At 39.8% G+C, this 17,784-nt stretch overlaps 2 protein-coding genes across 2 annotated transcripts; both read left to right on the plus strand.

The window, feature by feature from the left end:
* The first annotated feature begins 1,433 nt into the window (after positions 1-1,433).
* Positions 1,434-4,720, plus strand: LOC143321810 (inter-alpha-trypsin inhibitor). The gene is made up of 6 exons (XM_076732469.1): positions 1,434-1,500; positions 2,582-2,773; positions 3,800-3,982; positions 4,143-4,187; positions 4,434-4,512; positions 4,633-4,720. The coding sequence occupies exons 1-6, from the start codon at positions 1,434-1,436 to the stop codon at positions 4,718-4,720; spliced, it is 654 nt and encodes a 217-aa protein (XP_076588584.1).
* A 2,369-nt stretch (positions 4,721-7,089) lies between these two features.
* usp3 (ubiquitin specific peptidase 3) lies at positions 7,090-17,036 on the plus strand. Its single transcript, XM_076733962.1, has 15 exons — positions 7,090-7,533; positions 7,856-7,916; positions 8,527-8,664; positions 9,052-9,135; positions 9,398-9,479; positions 9,795-9,874; positions 10,739-10,852; positions 11,256-11,369; positions 11,534-11,683; positions 12,084-12,190; positions 12,310-12,390; positions 12,525-12,643; positions 12,765-12,878; positions 15,098-15,165; positions 15,631-17,036. The coding sequence occupies exons 1-15, from the start codon at positions 7,443-7,445 to the stop codon at positions 16,112-16,114; spliced, it is 1,887 nt and encodes a 628-aa protein (XP_076590077.1). The 5' UTR covers positions 7,090-7,442; the 3' UTR covers positions 16,115-17,036.
* Positions 17,037-17,784: the final 748 nt, after the last annotated feature.

The following is a 17,784-nucleotide window of genomic DNA, read 5'->3' on the forward strand; positions in this document are numbered from 1 at the left end:
CTGCTGGAAGTAATATGTGTTAAATGGGTTTTCCCTTTGCCCCACCTGTCTGCAAACTGCAGGCTGTTTAACCGCTCTGGTGTCCAGGCATGGTGATTATGGGACTCACAGAATAAAAAAAGGATGCCACAACAGCGTACATGCTATACATAAACAGTCCAGTTGCAAATAAATACTTGAACTCTTAGCCTTGCTGTCACATGATACATTTAGTCCTAGAGCTTCTTTTAAAGCCCACCTCCACTCAAACATGTGCTTTGCTTGTTGTGACTTCACTTGGATTTTTGAGCTTCACTGTGCAGAATGATGTAGAGTCTTCCTCCAGAAAGCTGTTTTCACCTTCATCAGCTGGAGGGGAGAGTTTCTCTGTGCTCACCTTTAAGACGTGTGCATGCGAGCACCATGTTCTGACAGCACACCTCAAGGCTGGAAGCCTGTTGTAGTCTAATAGATAACTCACACAAGTATGATGTGGAGACTTTAAACCTCCGGTGGATATAGGGTACACTGAGAATGGACAGTTAAAATTCAGACACACATTAATACACCATGTAGAGCATTATTATATGTCTATGGATCTCTAAACAATTCTAGTTTTCCTCCTTTATTTTCCATTCACATTTTGGAAAATCTATCTTCATGCCCATTGAAGACATAGCTACACATTGTTCATGAGTTCTGTTTTTTCTTTTACCTGAGCTGATGAGGAGAATCATCACACACTAACCCTAACCCTCCGCTGTGAGAATGGAAAGCTGAAATGAGTATTTCAGCCAAAATGACAAAATAAGAGGATAGAGTAACTCCCTGAGGTTAACTCTATGACGGGGGGATTTGAACTTTCTAAAAATGCTCTCTAATCAAGCAATCCGTAAAAGGTTAGATTGCCTTTGCAGTCATTTACATTGCGTCAGATAATCTGAGTTTTGATGTATGAGCTCTTAAAGTGCTGCAGAAAATGACAAAAATAACGAATCAGTATAACTGTCAGTCAGTGTGTTGACCCATCCCTCAATCTACTCGTGTATGCTGCTGTTGTGTAGCTGATATCATGTTTAAGTGAAGCCTGAACGTTCCCTGAATGAGTCTTGGAAAACACCATTAAATATATAGAGCGACTAACACACAGATGTTATGATGTTTCAAACATAACATCCAACATGGTAATATTACCACACTCTACTGCGTAGTGATCACTGTATATGGAGCTGCTTATATCTGGTTACACCCTAATATAATAAACACAGTGACCTGTTACTAGCAAACATCGTAAAAAGAGGAAGATGTCCGTCCCTGCCGTTAACTTTTGTTTCGATTGCAGTAGTCACCATTAGGGAAATGTCGGTCCAAAGGTCTGCAATGGCAACCCACTCCCACTGTAGTTTACAACCCTCGCTCAGTCCAGGAGAGACAGCACGAAGACAAGCAGCAAGATGAAGCACCTGTTGCTTTTGGTGATCGCTTTCGTTACACTCCACGTAAGCCATTCGACTATTCCAGGTACGTCAGACTTTCTTCTTCTTAAATTGAAGTTCTTTTAATACCGTAGCCAATGATCACTTTATAGACCTGAGGTTTAATTTTCAGAACAGACCAGGCTATTAGCACGTGGGCTAAGTTTCAATGAAAAATTATGAATTGTTTATTGTTTTTAAACATAAATGCAAAAATATTGTGCTTGACGTATCTTGAATCTAATGATTGCCAATGTCTTTCACTTACATGCGATGAATCATGAAGATAAAGCTTCACCTGTAGTTCTTTCAGAGCAACATGGCGGTTTCATTGGCGGGGAACTTGATAAACTGCCGGTTGAATCAGTATAAGAGTAATGCCTGCTTATTATTCAGGGGTGATTATTCAAAAATCAATAGACTTGATGGAACAAAATGTTACACTTTATTATACAAGTGTAGACTGCATCTCTCAGCAGGATGAAATTGTAATTCACTGACTTTATGCTCATGCTGTAACCTGCACCTGGAGCAAACAATGATTGTCTTTAGCCATCACCAAAAAAAGACAAGATGGTATTTACTGTTCATTGACTCCCCTGGAAATGTTATTTACACACTGCTAACAATCATGCTAAGCTGACTGGACATTTCCTTCCTCTATAATTCCAACCTTTTCAAACACTGAGATCATTTCTGTCTGAGGCTGAGCACGATGAGCTAAAACTATGTCAACCTGCAACTCCATGTCACCTCACAACTGAGCAAATGAGTGTGGAGCATCCAGGAATGGTCAGTCAGTTAGTTAGATGTCCCTCCAAAAATCAAGTGGATTTTGGTTGAAAGTTTGATCTAAAAAGAACCGTTGGAAACCGCTTCCTTTCTGTGAAATCTATGAAGGGCGGGAGGACAGACAGTGTACCATAAACGATACTTTTTATTGCTGTCATAAAGAGAGGGAGTGGGTCTCTGGTGATGAGGTTAGTTAAACATTAGCTGTGTGATCACAGACTACAGAAACACCTCAGTACAGTAACCAGTATTGCCAGTATAACTATTAGTTGTTTAAAAACCTGAGCATCACCTTTTGAAAATAAGACTAACAGTTTGTTTTTCTCATCCAACAGGATTTTGTCAACTGCAATATGATGAAGGTTCTGGCGGAGACATCCAGTACGTCGTATATTATGACTCCAACGATGACCAGTGCTATCCTTTCATTTACAAAGGCGAGGGAGGAAATGCTAACCGTTTTCACACTGAAATGGCATGCATAAGAAACTGTTCTACCATGGCAGAGGACATCTACCCCATGAATGGTAAGATTTATGAATTCATAGTGTAGTAATGCAAAATGTGTAGTGTAACTTCAAAGACCGCCTAAAAGTAGATGAACCCATATAAAGGGGGAAAAAAAACAGTTCTTCCGGGCTTCTGAGGACTTTGGAACATGAACTGGCCAATGAGGTAGAGTTTTATGGCCTAAAGGACCATGAAAGGAAACCCTACGTCATCATGAAGGCTCTTTGATCGCAACTTGAGATCAGCCTCAACCTGACTTTAAGCAGGGGTCCCTGCATTTCAGAATCAGCTTTAGTGGCTTTGATTCTGGTTTAAACACTGTTCTCAATGTACTTTCATAGGGAAAAAAAACATATAGCTCAATGAGGACAAAAAGACAAAAAATAAAGACTGAACATGTAGTGCAGGAGTGCATTAGGTCTATGGAGGAGCATGCTCATTATGTGTCCACAAAATGTACATGATGTCAATGATATTATGTGTGTTTTCGATAGACTGAAATAACATTGAGTTTTACTTCTTTCAGAATTTTTTTCACATGTATTTATTTCTTCAGAGGCTGCAGCACAGTTGTCTTAGCATTGAGTATTAGCAATACGCCACCAAGTGGTGAAAGAGCAGGACTACTCGTGACAAATGAAAGAGGTTGAACGTGCTCGAGTCTTTAACAAACTGCTTGATTAAGATTTAATGAAGTTTAAGTTTATTCATGCATATTGCACTTTACAAAGCAAACAGGTTTTACCTCACAAACACATACACGCATGCACAGATATACACATACAAGCATAAAGACATATATATATGCAGTGGAAATAAAGCAAGTTTAAACTCTAATTTTGATCGTTTTAAACACCAGGCATCAGATAAGGATAAAAACAGGTTAACCGCATCGATCATCAACATAATCATCTCCGCTGTCTCAATAGCTGAGCAGTTTACACACAACCACATTTGTGCTTTTTATATTAGTATTATTGATATTGATGACTGCTTCTAATTATGATGATGGTGATAATGAGGATTATGTTTTCTCTTCACAGTAACGAAAGCTTGCAGCTTAGAAAAGGCCGTAGGTGCCGGCAAATGTAAAAATCGCCTTTTGAGATTCTACTATGATTCAGTTAATGACAAATGCATAAAATTCTATTGGTCTGGATGCAATGGAAACGGAAACAGATTTCCCAACAGAGACAGCTGCCTTGCCATCTGTACTGGCATCCACAGTGAGTGCAAATTTCCCTTGTTTGTAGACTGCCATTGACAATTATATATGTTAATGTATCAAAATGTCAATTCATGTTTTGAACTGGGAGTCAGTAATGATGCTAAAATATGATACAATGATATCATGTTTTTTAACATGTTGATTGTTTTGGTTTGAAGATGATGGTGATAAAACGGAGGAGGAGGAGCCAGACACACCTGTTGGTCAGTAGACACCCAATGAACTCAAGGAACCATGACAAACTACACATGGTCTTATTTGACAATATACTGTGAATTATTTCTTATTCTAACACTGATGATGTAAGCAGAACAGATCTGAGTTTTGTTTCAAACTGGTTTTAGCACATTACACGCTAGGTTTCCTCACTATACTGGATACAGAAAATACATATATTTAATCTGTATACATGAACCTTAATCATCTGTTACACCTGTCCTCTTTAACAGCAATCATCTTGGGAGTTCTGCTTGCTGTCACTCTTGTCGGTGGCCTCATAGCTGTGATTGTGTTGACCGTTAAGTCAAAGTAAGACCATTTTTTCTTTAGTTTCACATAAAGAATGATAATGACTACAACTAAAAAGCAATAACATGACTTGAAAACTACTCTCCTTTAATTGTCTTTATATTCAATGTACTTCCTCAGGAAAAAGAAATCGGGGAAGGCAGGAGGGAAAAAGAAAGACCCCAAGACTGACACACCTCTTCGCGAGCAGACGATTGAAATGACATAGAAAATCATGTCACCTGGATAACAAAATGTGGAGTCTTAACCTGCTCGGTTTTGTATTGCAGCTCTACTAGTCTTGACAACGAACATATCGCATGATTATAACATTTAAGTTCAAATTCAATGTTTTACTGACATGTGTAAGAGCCATTGCAAGTCTGTGCATTTTTCTTTTAATATGTGCAAGATGATGTCTCTGAAGCTGTTTTTTTAACTCCCTTTTCTCTTCCTACCCTTTACTTTGATTCAGCAAATCCAAAATAAATCTGATTTGGTAAAGTGTAATCAAAAGAGACCAGATCCAAAACAATTAATCAGCTAGCTGATATACAGAAAGCTCATCAGAAACCTTTTTGACAAGGATTAATCACTGAAGTGTCTTTTGTTCCAGCTTTTCATTTGTGAGGTTTTCCTGCTTTTGCTTATGTGAGACTAAACTGAATAACTTTGGGCTTTAGACTGTTGGGTGGAGAAAACAGGCAATTTGGGATCCTTTTCTCATGAACTTCAGACATTGTACAGACCAGGTGATAGATGAGAGAGAGCTGTACAACTGCACATGAATTATAAATGGGGTTGATTGTTAATTCCAGACAAAACAGACACACAAACACTCATTTTCATTTGAAGCAAGTCAGTATTTTAGACAAATATGCAAGCGAGGAGCAGCAGAACTGCATCATTTCAAGTTCAGACACTCACCTGCTTGCACAGAATTAGCTGACATGCTTGTGACAGTGTGGTATCATAATCATTTCAGTGTTTCCAAAATATAACTGCATCATCGCCCGGCTGAAAAATTTGCTGAAAAATGTCTGAAGTCTCCTGAAGGCACGTGCCAATTCAAAACACAACACATATATTTAGAGTTGTTTTTGTACCGTGATGCCCACTGCACACTCTCTCTTATTATGTTTCCCTGCTCAGCATTTGTGAATCTTTTGTTTTAGGCTGTAGAGGTTTTTACATAAAAGTGTTAAAAACTGTCTTTCTTGCATTTATCTTAAATGTATGACTGTATTGTTAATGCCCTGCATTAATGAGAAAAAAATCACTGATGACAAAGTTTTGCAGATTAATCACTGGAATGCCTTGTTTTACGTATACTGAAGGTAGTGTAATTGATTGATTGATTGTGATCTTGGCTAATATGTTTTAGTGTTGAAAATATTCTTAGACAGTATTTTTTTTTTTTTTGGATACATCGCAGAGGCTTGTTTTCAAGGTGCTTTACTCCTTTAAGTTGCTACAGGATTTTCCAGAGTTAGATTGTTTGATTAGTTCAATAAAATACGTTTGCATTCATTTTAATGTTAAGTTTCCCACAATTATGGATGAAATGTAAATTTTATTTGCAACCCATCAAGCCATGTGTGAAGACTGTTAATTGAATGGGAAAAGAATTTGAAGTATGTCCCCTTTTTAGAATTGTGTACAAATCTGGATAGAAAAAAATATTAATTTAAAAATAGGTATTTGGGAAACAATATTCATTTGGCACGTATTGCATTCACAGTGAATTGATTTGTTAGTTAAAACAATCTCCAACCACTCTGTAAAAGGTTCTTTTTCAGTAAATAAAAATCTGATTTTGTTATCCTTGAAGTCCAGATCATCTGTTCAATATAATAATAACTGACCATGAACAAGCATTTCATAAGTCATCACATGTGAAGAAAATAAAGGTTAATTCTAATAAAATGGCATACATTGTTCAAATCCCTAAATGCAAAGTATTTACGTCAACCATCATAACTTGTAGACAAACAAATAAAAATACTAATTTCAGTAGTCTGACATTGTCATGTTGGCAAAAGAAGCTTTTTATTTGAGCAATTACTTCTTGTCCAGTTTGGTATTAATTCAAGTCATGCTATTTCTAAACGGAGAAAGTTGATAATGACATTAAGTGCGGATAGGAAAATTAAGTTTTGGTGGTGGTGAACCATCTCGTTTAGGTCAATTTTATTTCTGAAACATTGCGAATTATGGCCTTTGGCTTGTGAAATTATAATTATAATGTATATTTACGGTAAAACACGCCCACCAGTTTAACTTAACGCACTTTGTGGGACAATTCACCGTCTGTACGTTGTCGGAAGCGCGGATGTGGCTCGCTACTGCGCATGCGTGCCACGGTGATACAAACTCGCTCTTGCAATATGGCTTAATTAGGTTAAACAATAAATCTGCCAAATGTCAGTGGGTATAAATACAATGAAAAAGATTGGCCACCCAAATATGAGGCACCAGCTGCATCTCTAAGCGGCCTGGGCAATGTAAGCGAAGAAGGAAGTAGTCCCGCGTCCTCCCAGAAGCTTTTTCATCTTTGTTTTGCAGTTGGCAAACCGCCGAGCCGGCAGACATAACGTCACTTCCTCAAGTTATTTCCATTTGTTTGTGGCAAACGCCAGCAGTTATCTAGTACCTTATACACCAAAGATAACGTTACTTTTTTATATTACAGTATGTCAGGGTGGAAACAGCAGAGCCTTTATTTTTTTTAAATTGTTATACCCTTAAATTATGCAAGAAACATAGTGGCTATTAAACGTGTTAGCGTTAGCAAAGACAGGAAAACGTGCGTCCGCGAGCAGAAGTACTTGGTCAGCTAACGTTAGCTAGCTAGTTTAGGTTAATTGGCTAACTATTGTTAGCTGCCCGGCTCCTGGTACAGTTGGTGTTGTAGTGTTGGCTAACATTAGTTGACGTCCAGTTGTGCACTGATGGAGTGCCCTCATCTGAACTCAAACGTGAGCTGTCCTATCGATTCCTCCAGGTTCCCTAACGGTACTCCGTCCTCCTGGTGTTGCAACGGTAAGAAAAGTGTTTATCGCCCTTTTTTCAGCATTACCGAAATTGACGTTAATGGGAAAGTAAATTACAGGTGTCCATGCGATATTTTGGATACCAGCATCTGCCGGCACTGATCGTACCACGTTTGTGTCAGGCAGATAGATAATGTAGCTACAAGTCAACACAACAGCTATCACAAGGGCAGATCACAGTTCACACAAAATACGCAGCGTGTCCCTGTGACACAAGAAAGGATGGTCCATTCAAAAGCAAATAACAGCAATGCTTGATCTTGTTACACTGAATACTCCTGAATTAAGACACCTTCATCTTTTATCTCCAGTTTGTAGGTCCAATAAAAGTCCATGGATTTGCCTTACCTGTCTGATGGTCCATTGTGGACGGTGAGTTGGTGTGACTAGCAAGCAAGGCACATAAGTAACTTAAGTAATACTCTGGTGTGTCTCAGTCCTTTTGCTTTGGGTGACCATTTTCACTTTGGATCTGACAAGTCAATTATACAGCCTGCTATACATAGATTAAGGTTTTTAAGTCTATAGAACTCTGTTAGTGGTCACATGGATGGCTTTGTGTAAATATGGGCCTCAAAAACTGAGGTTTACAAAAATACATGTTTAAGTATTTGGCCAAACTGTTTTTCCAGAGCTGTGATTGTATTAGGGTGAGACAGACTCACCACAGTTTCAGCTTATGTATTATACTTACATCCAAGTCACAGAGCTAAGCATCCCTTTCTCTTTTCTTTGATGATTTCTGGAAAAACATAGAAGGGCAGCACTGTTTCGGAAATATTTCCAAAATCCTCAAAGATTTGTCTAATCTCGAGGATCGAAAATATTTTGTCCACTCCATGTGTTTGAACTCTAAGATGGTAGATTTGCTTGTTTTGCTTTGTGTGTGCCATACCATAGGCCAACATCTGTCAGTGTTTATTAGATTTTTTTCAGGAAGTCCAGATGTTGTGTGTTTATAAAGTAATCTCTTCCTGTGTAGATATGTCAATGGACATGCAAAGAAACACTTTGAAGAGAGCCAAGTCACTGGCGTTAGTCTAAAGAAGAGTGAGAAACAGGAGAAAGAGAAATCACATCATTCTGTCTGCATGGACTGCAGCAACTACAGTGTATTCTGGTGAGTGTCTGTCATGACCAACCTATCTATGTCTACTGTCTGTGACTCACTGTGGGGCCCTGCAAAAGTACACTTATGAAAACATTTAACAGTCAAAGGATCGTTGGAACAGGGACCAGATGTCTTATCATGATTCATTTGTTGAAGTGTATAAATTATTTTGCAAGTGATCCAAAATTCTAATGATCACGTCCTAATTGCAACACTAACTACAATAAGTGTATTCAGATTTATTCGATGAAAATCATTCCTGCTACATTTATACCTGTCGTAAAATGTTACATGCCATCACAGTGAAATGCATGAACATTTCTAATGGCTTAAAGTCTCAATAAGTTTATTGGTTTTTCGAATGGGTGTGTGACCTGACTAATGTGGATTTTATAGTTACAGATGTGATGACTTTGTTGTCAATGACACCAAACTCGGGCAGGTGCAGAAGGTGAGGGAACATCTTCAGAGTTTAGAAAAGTAAGTACTAATCTCAGGAAGGAAGTCGTTAGGTATGTTGTTTTTGTTTCATTCTTTTCCGCTGTTGTCATTACACTTGCCAAATTATGTAAACATTGCTGATTAAAATGTGGCATTAGTTTTGATAGTTTGACACAAAATATACCAAATTAAGACGTATCTCCCATAAAATCAGCCTAATCAGGAAGATACACACACACAAAAGATGTTTCAAAGCATGCTCAGGATCAGTGTCCAGATAAAGAGTTTTTCCCTCTTACAGCTCAGCGCTGATGAGTGACAGGCAGAGGAAAAGGAAACTTCAGGAAAGCCCGGCTCCAGACAGCAAGTTGCTAAAGGACAGTGTAAGTGCCTGAAGATACTCTGATTGTTTTCTTTTGTAAGAAAAAGCAAAGCTACAGCTGCTCCACAACTGTGTCCTAGCACAGAGACTGTTTAACCACTCAAACTTTGGTCACATTTTCCTTTTACAAGTCTTTATTCACACTGTGGGACAGGACCCCAATTAAAGGACTCACGGCAGCCTTTATAGAGCTCTGCCCTAAGCTGCCATCAAGATATCTTTAAAAGTTAGCTTAAAACTTGCTTTTTAGTCATGATTTTTCCCAAGGCATTTAAAAAAATGTGTGTCTTTCTGCATCTCGCTTCTTCTCTGTCAGGATGGGGTAGCGTTAGGTGCTACAGGCCTGCGGAACTTAGGCAACACATGCTTCATGAACGCCATCCTGCAGTCCCTCAGGTAAGGCTCTGCTCTGAAGATGAAGTATATGGGTGGTGCAGTGGGTTTGCAGCACGGTTCAGTAGCTCTGCCCCTGTAGACCCAGGGCCCCATGACCAGTCATCCTTTATTAATACAGTCTGGGGCACAGTCAGGGGAATTACACAGGCTGCTTGGAAACAAGACACAGTCAAAGGCCAAATTTCCCAGCTAACACATATTTTGCTTGGTTCCTAAAGGATTATACTGGTGTGTTTTCACAGTTACTTTATACCAAGTATGTTTTATATTACTGCTGATCATTTACCAAAGCATGCTGTAGAGTTGTGGAAGAAATTTGACCTGTTTTCCTCATTTCCAGGCAGCTGTTAGTTTCCATTCACTATGGTGTCAAAATCAGTTTGCAGACACTGAATGACAACCTCAGCTTCCCCCTTAGACTGACTAAGTAATTCAGATTATAAGTGTGAACTGTAGTCATCATGTCAGTGCCTGTATAAAAACGCAGCTTAAAAGCTTAGGCAGGCTGCAGCGTATACATATTTTTTATTTAAAGTTTTACAAAACAACTCTTGCCTTTAAAGTCTAAAGCTTGGATGCTCATCATCACAACATACGTATGAAAGTGAAATGAAAACCTCCTGTGATGACGATTAACATGGCTAACCAGATGCTAGCTAATGTCTGCCTGGAAGCTTGGAACATGTTCAAAATCTAGAGATTAATGCAAGGCTTCATCAACTAGCATCGTCCGATAGTGGTTTTAATGCATTCTGTTCCTTTGAAACGCAAGATGTGTAAACCTTTTTTTTTTTTTTTTTTTTGCAAGCTTTGCAGATCTCAGGTGTGAAACATGTTACCACAAAACATCTGTTTCTTTGACAGCAACATCGAGCAGTTCAGCTGTTATTTCAAGGAGTTGCCTGCAGTGGCTCTTCGCAGTGGTAAGACGGCAGGAAGAAGGATGTACCACACCCGCAGCCAAGGGGACAACAGTGTGTAAGGTCCTCTTCTGGGGGAGGGGGGATTTATGTGCGAGTGCATTTATTTGATGTGAATGTCAGCAAGTGTAAACGTGACAAAATTATTTATTGAGAGTGATCATGGAAGACAGCCTTCCCAGAAATCTTAGATCAAGGGGAGATTTGCACACCAAGTAGTACAGAAATGGTGTTGTGTGACGACTGACCAGAAAATAAAATCATTGCATATTGTAATGCAATCTGACACAAGTTTGGTGTTGTCTTTGTGCGTCAATTATCAATAACTCTTCGTGTCTTCTGTGTACTGTTTTTTTTTTTTTTTTTTTTTTAAATTGGCCCAGAAGAGCATTAGACAGGCTTTTGATTGTAATTTGCCCCGGCTGTGCTGCGTGGTGACAGGGTTTCTTTATGTTGAACAGGTCTTTGGTGGAGGAGTTCAGGAAAACCCTTTGTTCTCTGTGGCAAGGAAGCCAGACCGCCTTCAGTCCAGACTCCTTATTTTATGCTATATGGAAAATCATGCCAAGTTTTAGGTATGCAAGCATTGAGTTAAGTTCCTGTGGTTGAGCAGCTGTTTTCTGTCAGTGTGTGCAAGTGTAACAAGATATTGTTAAAGATGCAACATGCATCACAGACTGGAACAGTCTATTGTGAGTTATTACCATAATGTCATTTAAAACTGTGCTTGTTTATCCAGGGGCTATCAGCAGCAGGATGCCCATGAGTTCATGCGTTACCTGCTGGACCACCTCCACAGGGAGCTCCAGTACAGTCGCAACGGGGCGTCTCACCCAGTCTCACCTCAAGATGGGGTCAGACTCTCCACGGCGGAGGGCAGATGCTGCATGTAAGCCCATCTAACTTTACAGTCATTTTGTTTTTCCCACTTTGGGAATGTTTTTATGTTCTTTATTTTTCTGTTGACAAAACAGACACATTTATCATTGCAGACATGCTGGCAAATGTGGCTTATGGAAGTTTTTCTTTAAGCCCATTTTACCACACTATTCCTTTTTTCTTCTTATTTGCTCATTGAAAGCAGTCCATTTTGAACTTTGTTTTCTTGGCCTTTAGATATTGTAATGGTCACATCCAGCAATGAGCCACTTGAGGACATTTTCATAAAATGCTTGTTTTTAACGTTGTTGGTAAACATTCACTGGCCCACATGCAGAATATGATGAGAAGATTGAAATGTGCATTTATTGATTAAAATGGCTTTATGCTTACCTTTTGATGCTTTACAGAAATGGGACTGCCAGTGTTGTCACGTCCATTTTTGGTGGCATTCTTCAAAATGAAGTCAACTGCCTGATATGTGGGACAGAATCTCGGAAGTTTGATCCATTTCTTGGTAAGCACGTCGAAGGCAAAACCATTTCCCCTGCAAGCTCTCTAAAAGAGTGTAAAGACGTTCACTTAGAGGTATAATTAAAGCATGTTCACGCCTTTTTTCCTGTATGTTTCTCTCAGATCTGTCTTTGGACATTCCCAGCCAGTTCAGGCAAAAGAGAAGTAAGGACCAGGAACCAGGGCCAATATGCACCTTACGTGGTAAGTTTCCCACCGTCAGAGGTTCAGAGGTGTCATTACCTCAGCCTTTTTTCTTTTCTTTTAGGGTGTCAGTTTCAAATTGTGCACTTCTGAAATCATTGACAGTATTTTCTATTTGATTGGCTTTGTTTCAGACTGCTTATGTAGCTTCACTGACCTGGAAGAACTTGATGAAACAGAGCTGTACTATTGCCACAAATGTAAAAAGCGACAGAAATCCACCAAGAAGTTCTGGATCCAGAAGCTGCCAAAGGTACAGAAATTCTCAATTCTTTCATTACAATCAGCCAATTTGTCTGTCTGTTCTTGGAGAGTGAAGCAGTGGGGGAAATGGTGTGTTTTGGTGTAATTGGGGGTTTCATTTCCAATCGTAGGTTTTGTGTCTGCACCTAAAAAGGTTCCACTGGACAGCCTTTTTGAGAAACAAGGTGGATACCTATGTGGAATTTCCACTCAGAGGCCTGGACATGAGGGGCTACCTACTTGAGGTGAGCGCATAACAGAAGAAATGCTTGTCATAGAATTCCACAGTATAGATTTTAAGGCATGTGGTAATGCAGGGAGTTTTACTGTCTATTAAAATAAGTATAAAAGTGATGACAAAACATGGAATAATACATTTATGAAAACAGAAATGCTGCAGTTTAGTCAGGAAAAGATCGTAGCTTGTAGACCACAGTAAGAACCGTGACAGGTCTCGCCTCTGTGGAACCCATAGCACAGTGTTCAACATAAACAAACATCCTCACAGATACTTGTATTCATAAGCCATAAGCTGCTTTTCTCTTTGTCCACTGTTACATAAGATTCCAAGAGAAAAACAAGTTTGCTTAAGTCGTCATTGTGGAAATTTTATTATTACTTCAGTCATACTTATAGGAAGCATCACAATACCACAATGACTTGGCGCACTTCTGCCAAATTTGAACCTTTATAATGAAGGGGTATGCTTTGGTAACTTAAAAAAGGAGTCAAAACACTGGCATTTCGTTTTAGATCTTTCCATGATGTGACGAGACATCTGACTTGTTAAAGCATGTGAAATATGATGATGAACTGTAACAGCTGCATTGTAAGTTGGGCACAAAGCGAGCAGCCGCAGACAGCATAAAGAATAGACCATTTGAAATGGAGATATAGGGGATTTTTTATTTGCAAAAATTACAATAGCTCTTCTGCCAAACTGGTGTTTTAGTCTAACTGTTTTTTTTTCTTTTTGACAGTCAGAAGATGATGGGTTTATATCCACTGTGAAAAAAATGTTTTGCTAGTTGTCAAGCAGAGAGATCCCTGTCGGCCTCTGCTGGCTGACCAGAAAAACTCCACATCTGAAAAAGGAAGAAATTGTCTTAAAATCGCAACTTGCTCACACTGATAGAGCTGAAACAAATCAATCAAATCGTTGATTGACATTAAAATTAATCAGCAGCTATTGCTGATTTTCATTTCTCTTCATCCTGTCAAATGTGAGGATTAGCTACTTTTCTTAGTTTTCTGTGTAAACTGATTATTTTTGGGACATTTTGAAGATGTCAGCTTGGGCTTTGGATTTTCTAATGTTTTACAAACTAAACTAAAAAAAATAATTGACAATCAATGATTAAAATAATCTTTAGGCTCAATGGTTATAAAGAGAAAAACAAATGTAACTGATTCCTTTTTCATCGTCATTCTTTAGATGGTATCATTTTTGATTTGTCAAAGCCTCTCGTTCTTGTACAAAATGCCAGTCAGTCTTCTATCATGCCGACTCTGTAACCACCAAGGTTTTTTGGAATTTGAGAGTACCATAATTTTAGGTAAAACTTACTTTTATGTGTCTCCAAAAGTCATGAAGTTAAAGATGAAACATCCTCTTCAACATGCAAGATTAGTGCATTATTTTTGTTTTGTACAATTTTAGAGGGAAAAGGAAAGGAGCGCCATACAAAAGTGTAGGTACGCCCAAGAGCTTTGAGCTTTCAGAAAACGTTTGCCCTCTGAAAATTTGACCAAAGGGTGGATCGATCACGCTTTGGACACGGGGAGCATTTCACTGGGAAGAATGGATTCAATTAAATACCAGCAAATTCTGTAAAAAAAAAAAAAGAAAAAAAAGAAAAAAAAAAAGCTCTACGACAGGGTAATGATCCTAAACACACCTCAAAATCCACAATGGACTACCTGAAGAGGCTCAAGCTGCCATGGCCCTCACGGTCCCCTGACGTAGACATCATCGAAAATCTGTGGTCAGACCTCAAAAGAGCTGAACATTAGAGGCAGCCCAAGTTCTCACAGAGTTAGAAGCCTTTTACGAGGAAGAATGGGCGAAAAACCCCCAAACAAGAATTGAAAGTCTCTTAGCTGGTTATAAAAAGCCTTTACAAGAGCTGCTACTTGCCAAAGGGGGTGTTACTAAGTTCTGTTCATGCAGGGTGGCCAAGCGTTTGCTTCTGGCCTTTTTCCTTTTTTGCTATTTTGAAACTGTAAAAGACAGAAATGAAAACGCAAATGCTTAATACATTAAAGAAAATGGCATCTTTCATTTTATGCTGTCTGGAAATCGGGTCATCTTTCACTCTCTACTCGCAGGAATAGAAATTTTGGCTAAAGGGTACCCAAACTTCTGCATGCCACTGTAAATCGTTGAGGCATGAAGTTGTGGGTAGAATTGAGAGCTCAGGATGGAAATCATTGTTTTTTTTTGTTTTTTTTTTTATGTTTACAGCCAGAGAATTCATTACCAGAAAGCTGCCTCTATGACCTCGTTGCTGTCGTAGTGCATCATGGATCAGGGTGAGTAGGTGAAGTATCGGATGATCACGTGTTCAGATGCATGCAAGATGTGCTCTGTCGCCATGGTAGCAAAATGGACAGCTGGGTTATTACATAAACAAAACACGTCACCTATACATCTACTGACCAGCTCTGCTGACTGGCTGTCAGCCACCCAATCGCCGTATAAGCAATTCAGATCCAATCGAGCTGAAAAGCCTTGTGGACAGCTGCAGTTTAAAAATTCATGTGGCCACTAAATGCTGAAAGGCATGAGGCTGAAAGTCCTTGAAAATGTGTTCTGATATGCCAAAATGAACTGTCTGTCAAAGCGCTGCAGTTTTATTTTTGGCCTCTAGGTGGCGATGTTGTTCTGCTGCGGCGGTGGTGGCGGCGTGTTGAACTTGTCCCTCTCACTTCAGCAGCAGCAAATGAAGTCTTGGAAGAAGCCAGACAGCAGAATGTGATGTATGTGTCTGTTCACAGGGTTGGATCAGGGCATTACACAGCGTATGGCAGCCACGAGGGCCGCTGGTACCACTTCAATGACAGCACGGTGACTCTGACCAATGAGGACGCAGTGAGGAAGGCCAAGGCCTACATCCTCTTCTACGTGGAGAGGACTGAACAGGTGGCCTCAGACAAGAGCACCACACACAGCACTGCCTCGAACAAGCCTGCCGTGGACACTGCAGCCACGGACGGTGTTTCCTCAGAAGCAGTTGCTCAGGACAAGGTTGCTGCAGACACAGTTGCCACAGACATGGTTTTGATGGACGTGGCGGCCTCACACATGAATACCCTGGATGTGACGGCCCCAGGTAATGCAGCATTGTACAATGAGGGTGAGGACATGCCTGGACTGGCTAACGCTGACACAGCTACAATGGAGGCTGCAACAGATAGGGACACCTCAGACAAGGCTGCAACACAGGAAGCCAGCCAGGCTGTACAAGCTGTTGCACAATGATTCTGTCAGAGCAGCTCGTCACTCCACTCTGGCCTCACCTCAATCACATTTGTCACAGTGCTTGATTTAAATAGTTAATTTTCACCTTTTAATGTATGTGCTACTATTTTTTTTTTTTTTTTAATGACCTGCATGACGGCATCATGTATAATTTGCTGCTTGTGTTTTCTTTAGTATGACTTTGCATTTCTTTCCTTGATGGTGTGTTCCTCAGTCGAGGTAGACGTCTCCGTATGTATTAGATTCCGAAGGTGATTGTTTAAGATAATGAAGTAAAGAAAAACCTCAAGTCGGTTCAATGTTAAGTCTAGACTGATGAGACCGATTGTGTCAGGACACTGTGTCATTGTAACAATATTTGGAGTTTCTATTGTTTGTAAAGTTTCTAATTTTGTAATTTCTGCCTTTAAAAACCTCGTAGTTCTGTTTTCCAGTTATTAGGGAAGATTTTAGTAAAAAGAATGCAATGCATTTTATTGACTGACAAGTGCTCGTTAGGGCTTTAGAAAGTTGTTTTAACTTCTTGAGCAGAACCAATGTGAAAGAACTGATCATTCTCAAATTGTTTTGTCTGTATTGACGCTGGAGTGTAATTTAACGTTTGATGTTGATCTGAAATGGGCTTGGAAACAGGCCCTGATGAAATGCTCTTTTCAAACATGTATCAGGCAAAGTGATAAAATACAATGGAGAATCTTTTATCATATGTTCGATGTTTCTTTTTTTATTGTATTTGTGGGAAAAAAAACTCTTGAATTTCATCCTTTTCTGAACCCGCTCCCTCTGTAGCAACGTGTCACACGACCGAGTTCAAAGACTTTGTATCACACGTCAAATCCACTCGGATTTTAGAGTTTTTTCCTTAGGAGACAAATGAATACAATCATGAGCAGCAGCTCTAAATGAAAGCCAAATCTTTCAGTGCTCGCCTGTAATTCTTTCAGCCCATCCTGTCACTGATAGTCTTTGTCATTTGAGCATCCTCACTAGAAAATTCTACATCACAGGTGCACAATTGGTGTTTGGATCTGTTGTTTCTTTTGTGTTTCGAGTCTGTAACCTGAACACATGCACACCAGACGGTACATTGTGTTTATAAGCCCAATTTAATTATCCCAGCTCCCTAATTATGGCTTGCGACACTAAACAGCCATTGATGTGTCCAAGTACGACCTTTGAGAACAGAACCAATTTTTGAGCAAGCCTTTTTTTTTTTTTTTTTAATTGTTGTTTTTCACTCCCCTTTGGCGAACATCTCCACCCACACAGTCAGACGTAAGCGCTCCCCTCGGGACACGTGCCAGCCAGTCAGCCCTCTCGCTCAGGCAGGAACAAGCACTCCTGTATGATGAGGAACAGCTGCTCTTCCTCGCCTGCTCGCAGGTGGCTCTGTGGGCTCGCTACTCTCCATTAATGACACAAGTCTCCCCCACCCCCCACCGCGCCTTTTCTTTTTCTCTTGAAGGCTCGATCGCGATTGCTAATAATAAGCTCACATTGCATTGTGTGCGTTAGCGCTGAGGTTCTGGTTAAGGACATCGTGACACAATGAGTCACAGGACAAACTGTAATCAGCCTCCCAACGGTGGCGTTTCCCAATGTCCTGCATTCTTTTTCGAGGTTGGTGATAACAAGTGGAACAGGACATAGCTGGTGATGCACTGTAGAGT

Source organism: Chaetodon auriga, chromosome 6, assembly GCF_051107435.1.
Source record: "Chaetodon auriga isolate fChaAug3 chromosome 6, fChaAug3.hap1, whole genome shotgun sequence".
NCBI lineage: Eukaryota > Metazoa > Chordata > Actinopteri > Chaetodontiformes > Chaetodontidae > Chaetodon > Chaetodon auriga.

Excerpts from the sequence above, each read along its gene's own strand:
- LOC143321810 (XM_076732469.1), top strand. The coding sequence starts at position 1,434 with ATGAAGCACCTGTTGCTTTTGGTGATCGCTTTCGTTACACTCCACGTA. Across the intron at positions 1,501-2,581 it reads AAGCCATTCGACTATTCCAG|GATTTTGTCAACTGCAATAT; the intron begins GTACGTCAGACT and ends CTCATCCAACAG. Across the intron at positions 3,983-4,142 it reads CATCTGTACTGGCATCCACA|ATGATGGTGATAAAACGGAG; the intron begins GTGAGTGCAAAT and ends TTTGGTTTGAAG.
- usp3 (XM_076733962.1), top strand. The coding sequence starts at position 7,443 with ATGGAGTGCCCTCATCTGAACTCAAACGTGAGCTGTCCTATCGATTCC. Across the intron at positions 10,853-11,255 it reads AGCCAAGGGGACAACAGTGT|GTCTTTGGTGGAGGAGTTCA; the intron begins GTAAGGTCCTCT and ends TATGTTGAACAG. Across the intron at positions 11,684-12,083 it reads GCGGAGGGCAGATGCTGCAT|AAATGGGACTGCCAGTGTTG; the intron begins GTAAGCCCATCT and ends GATGCTTTACAG.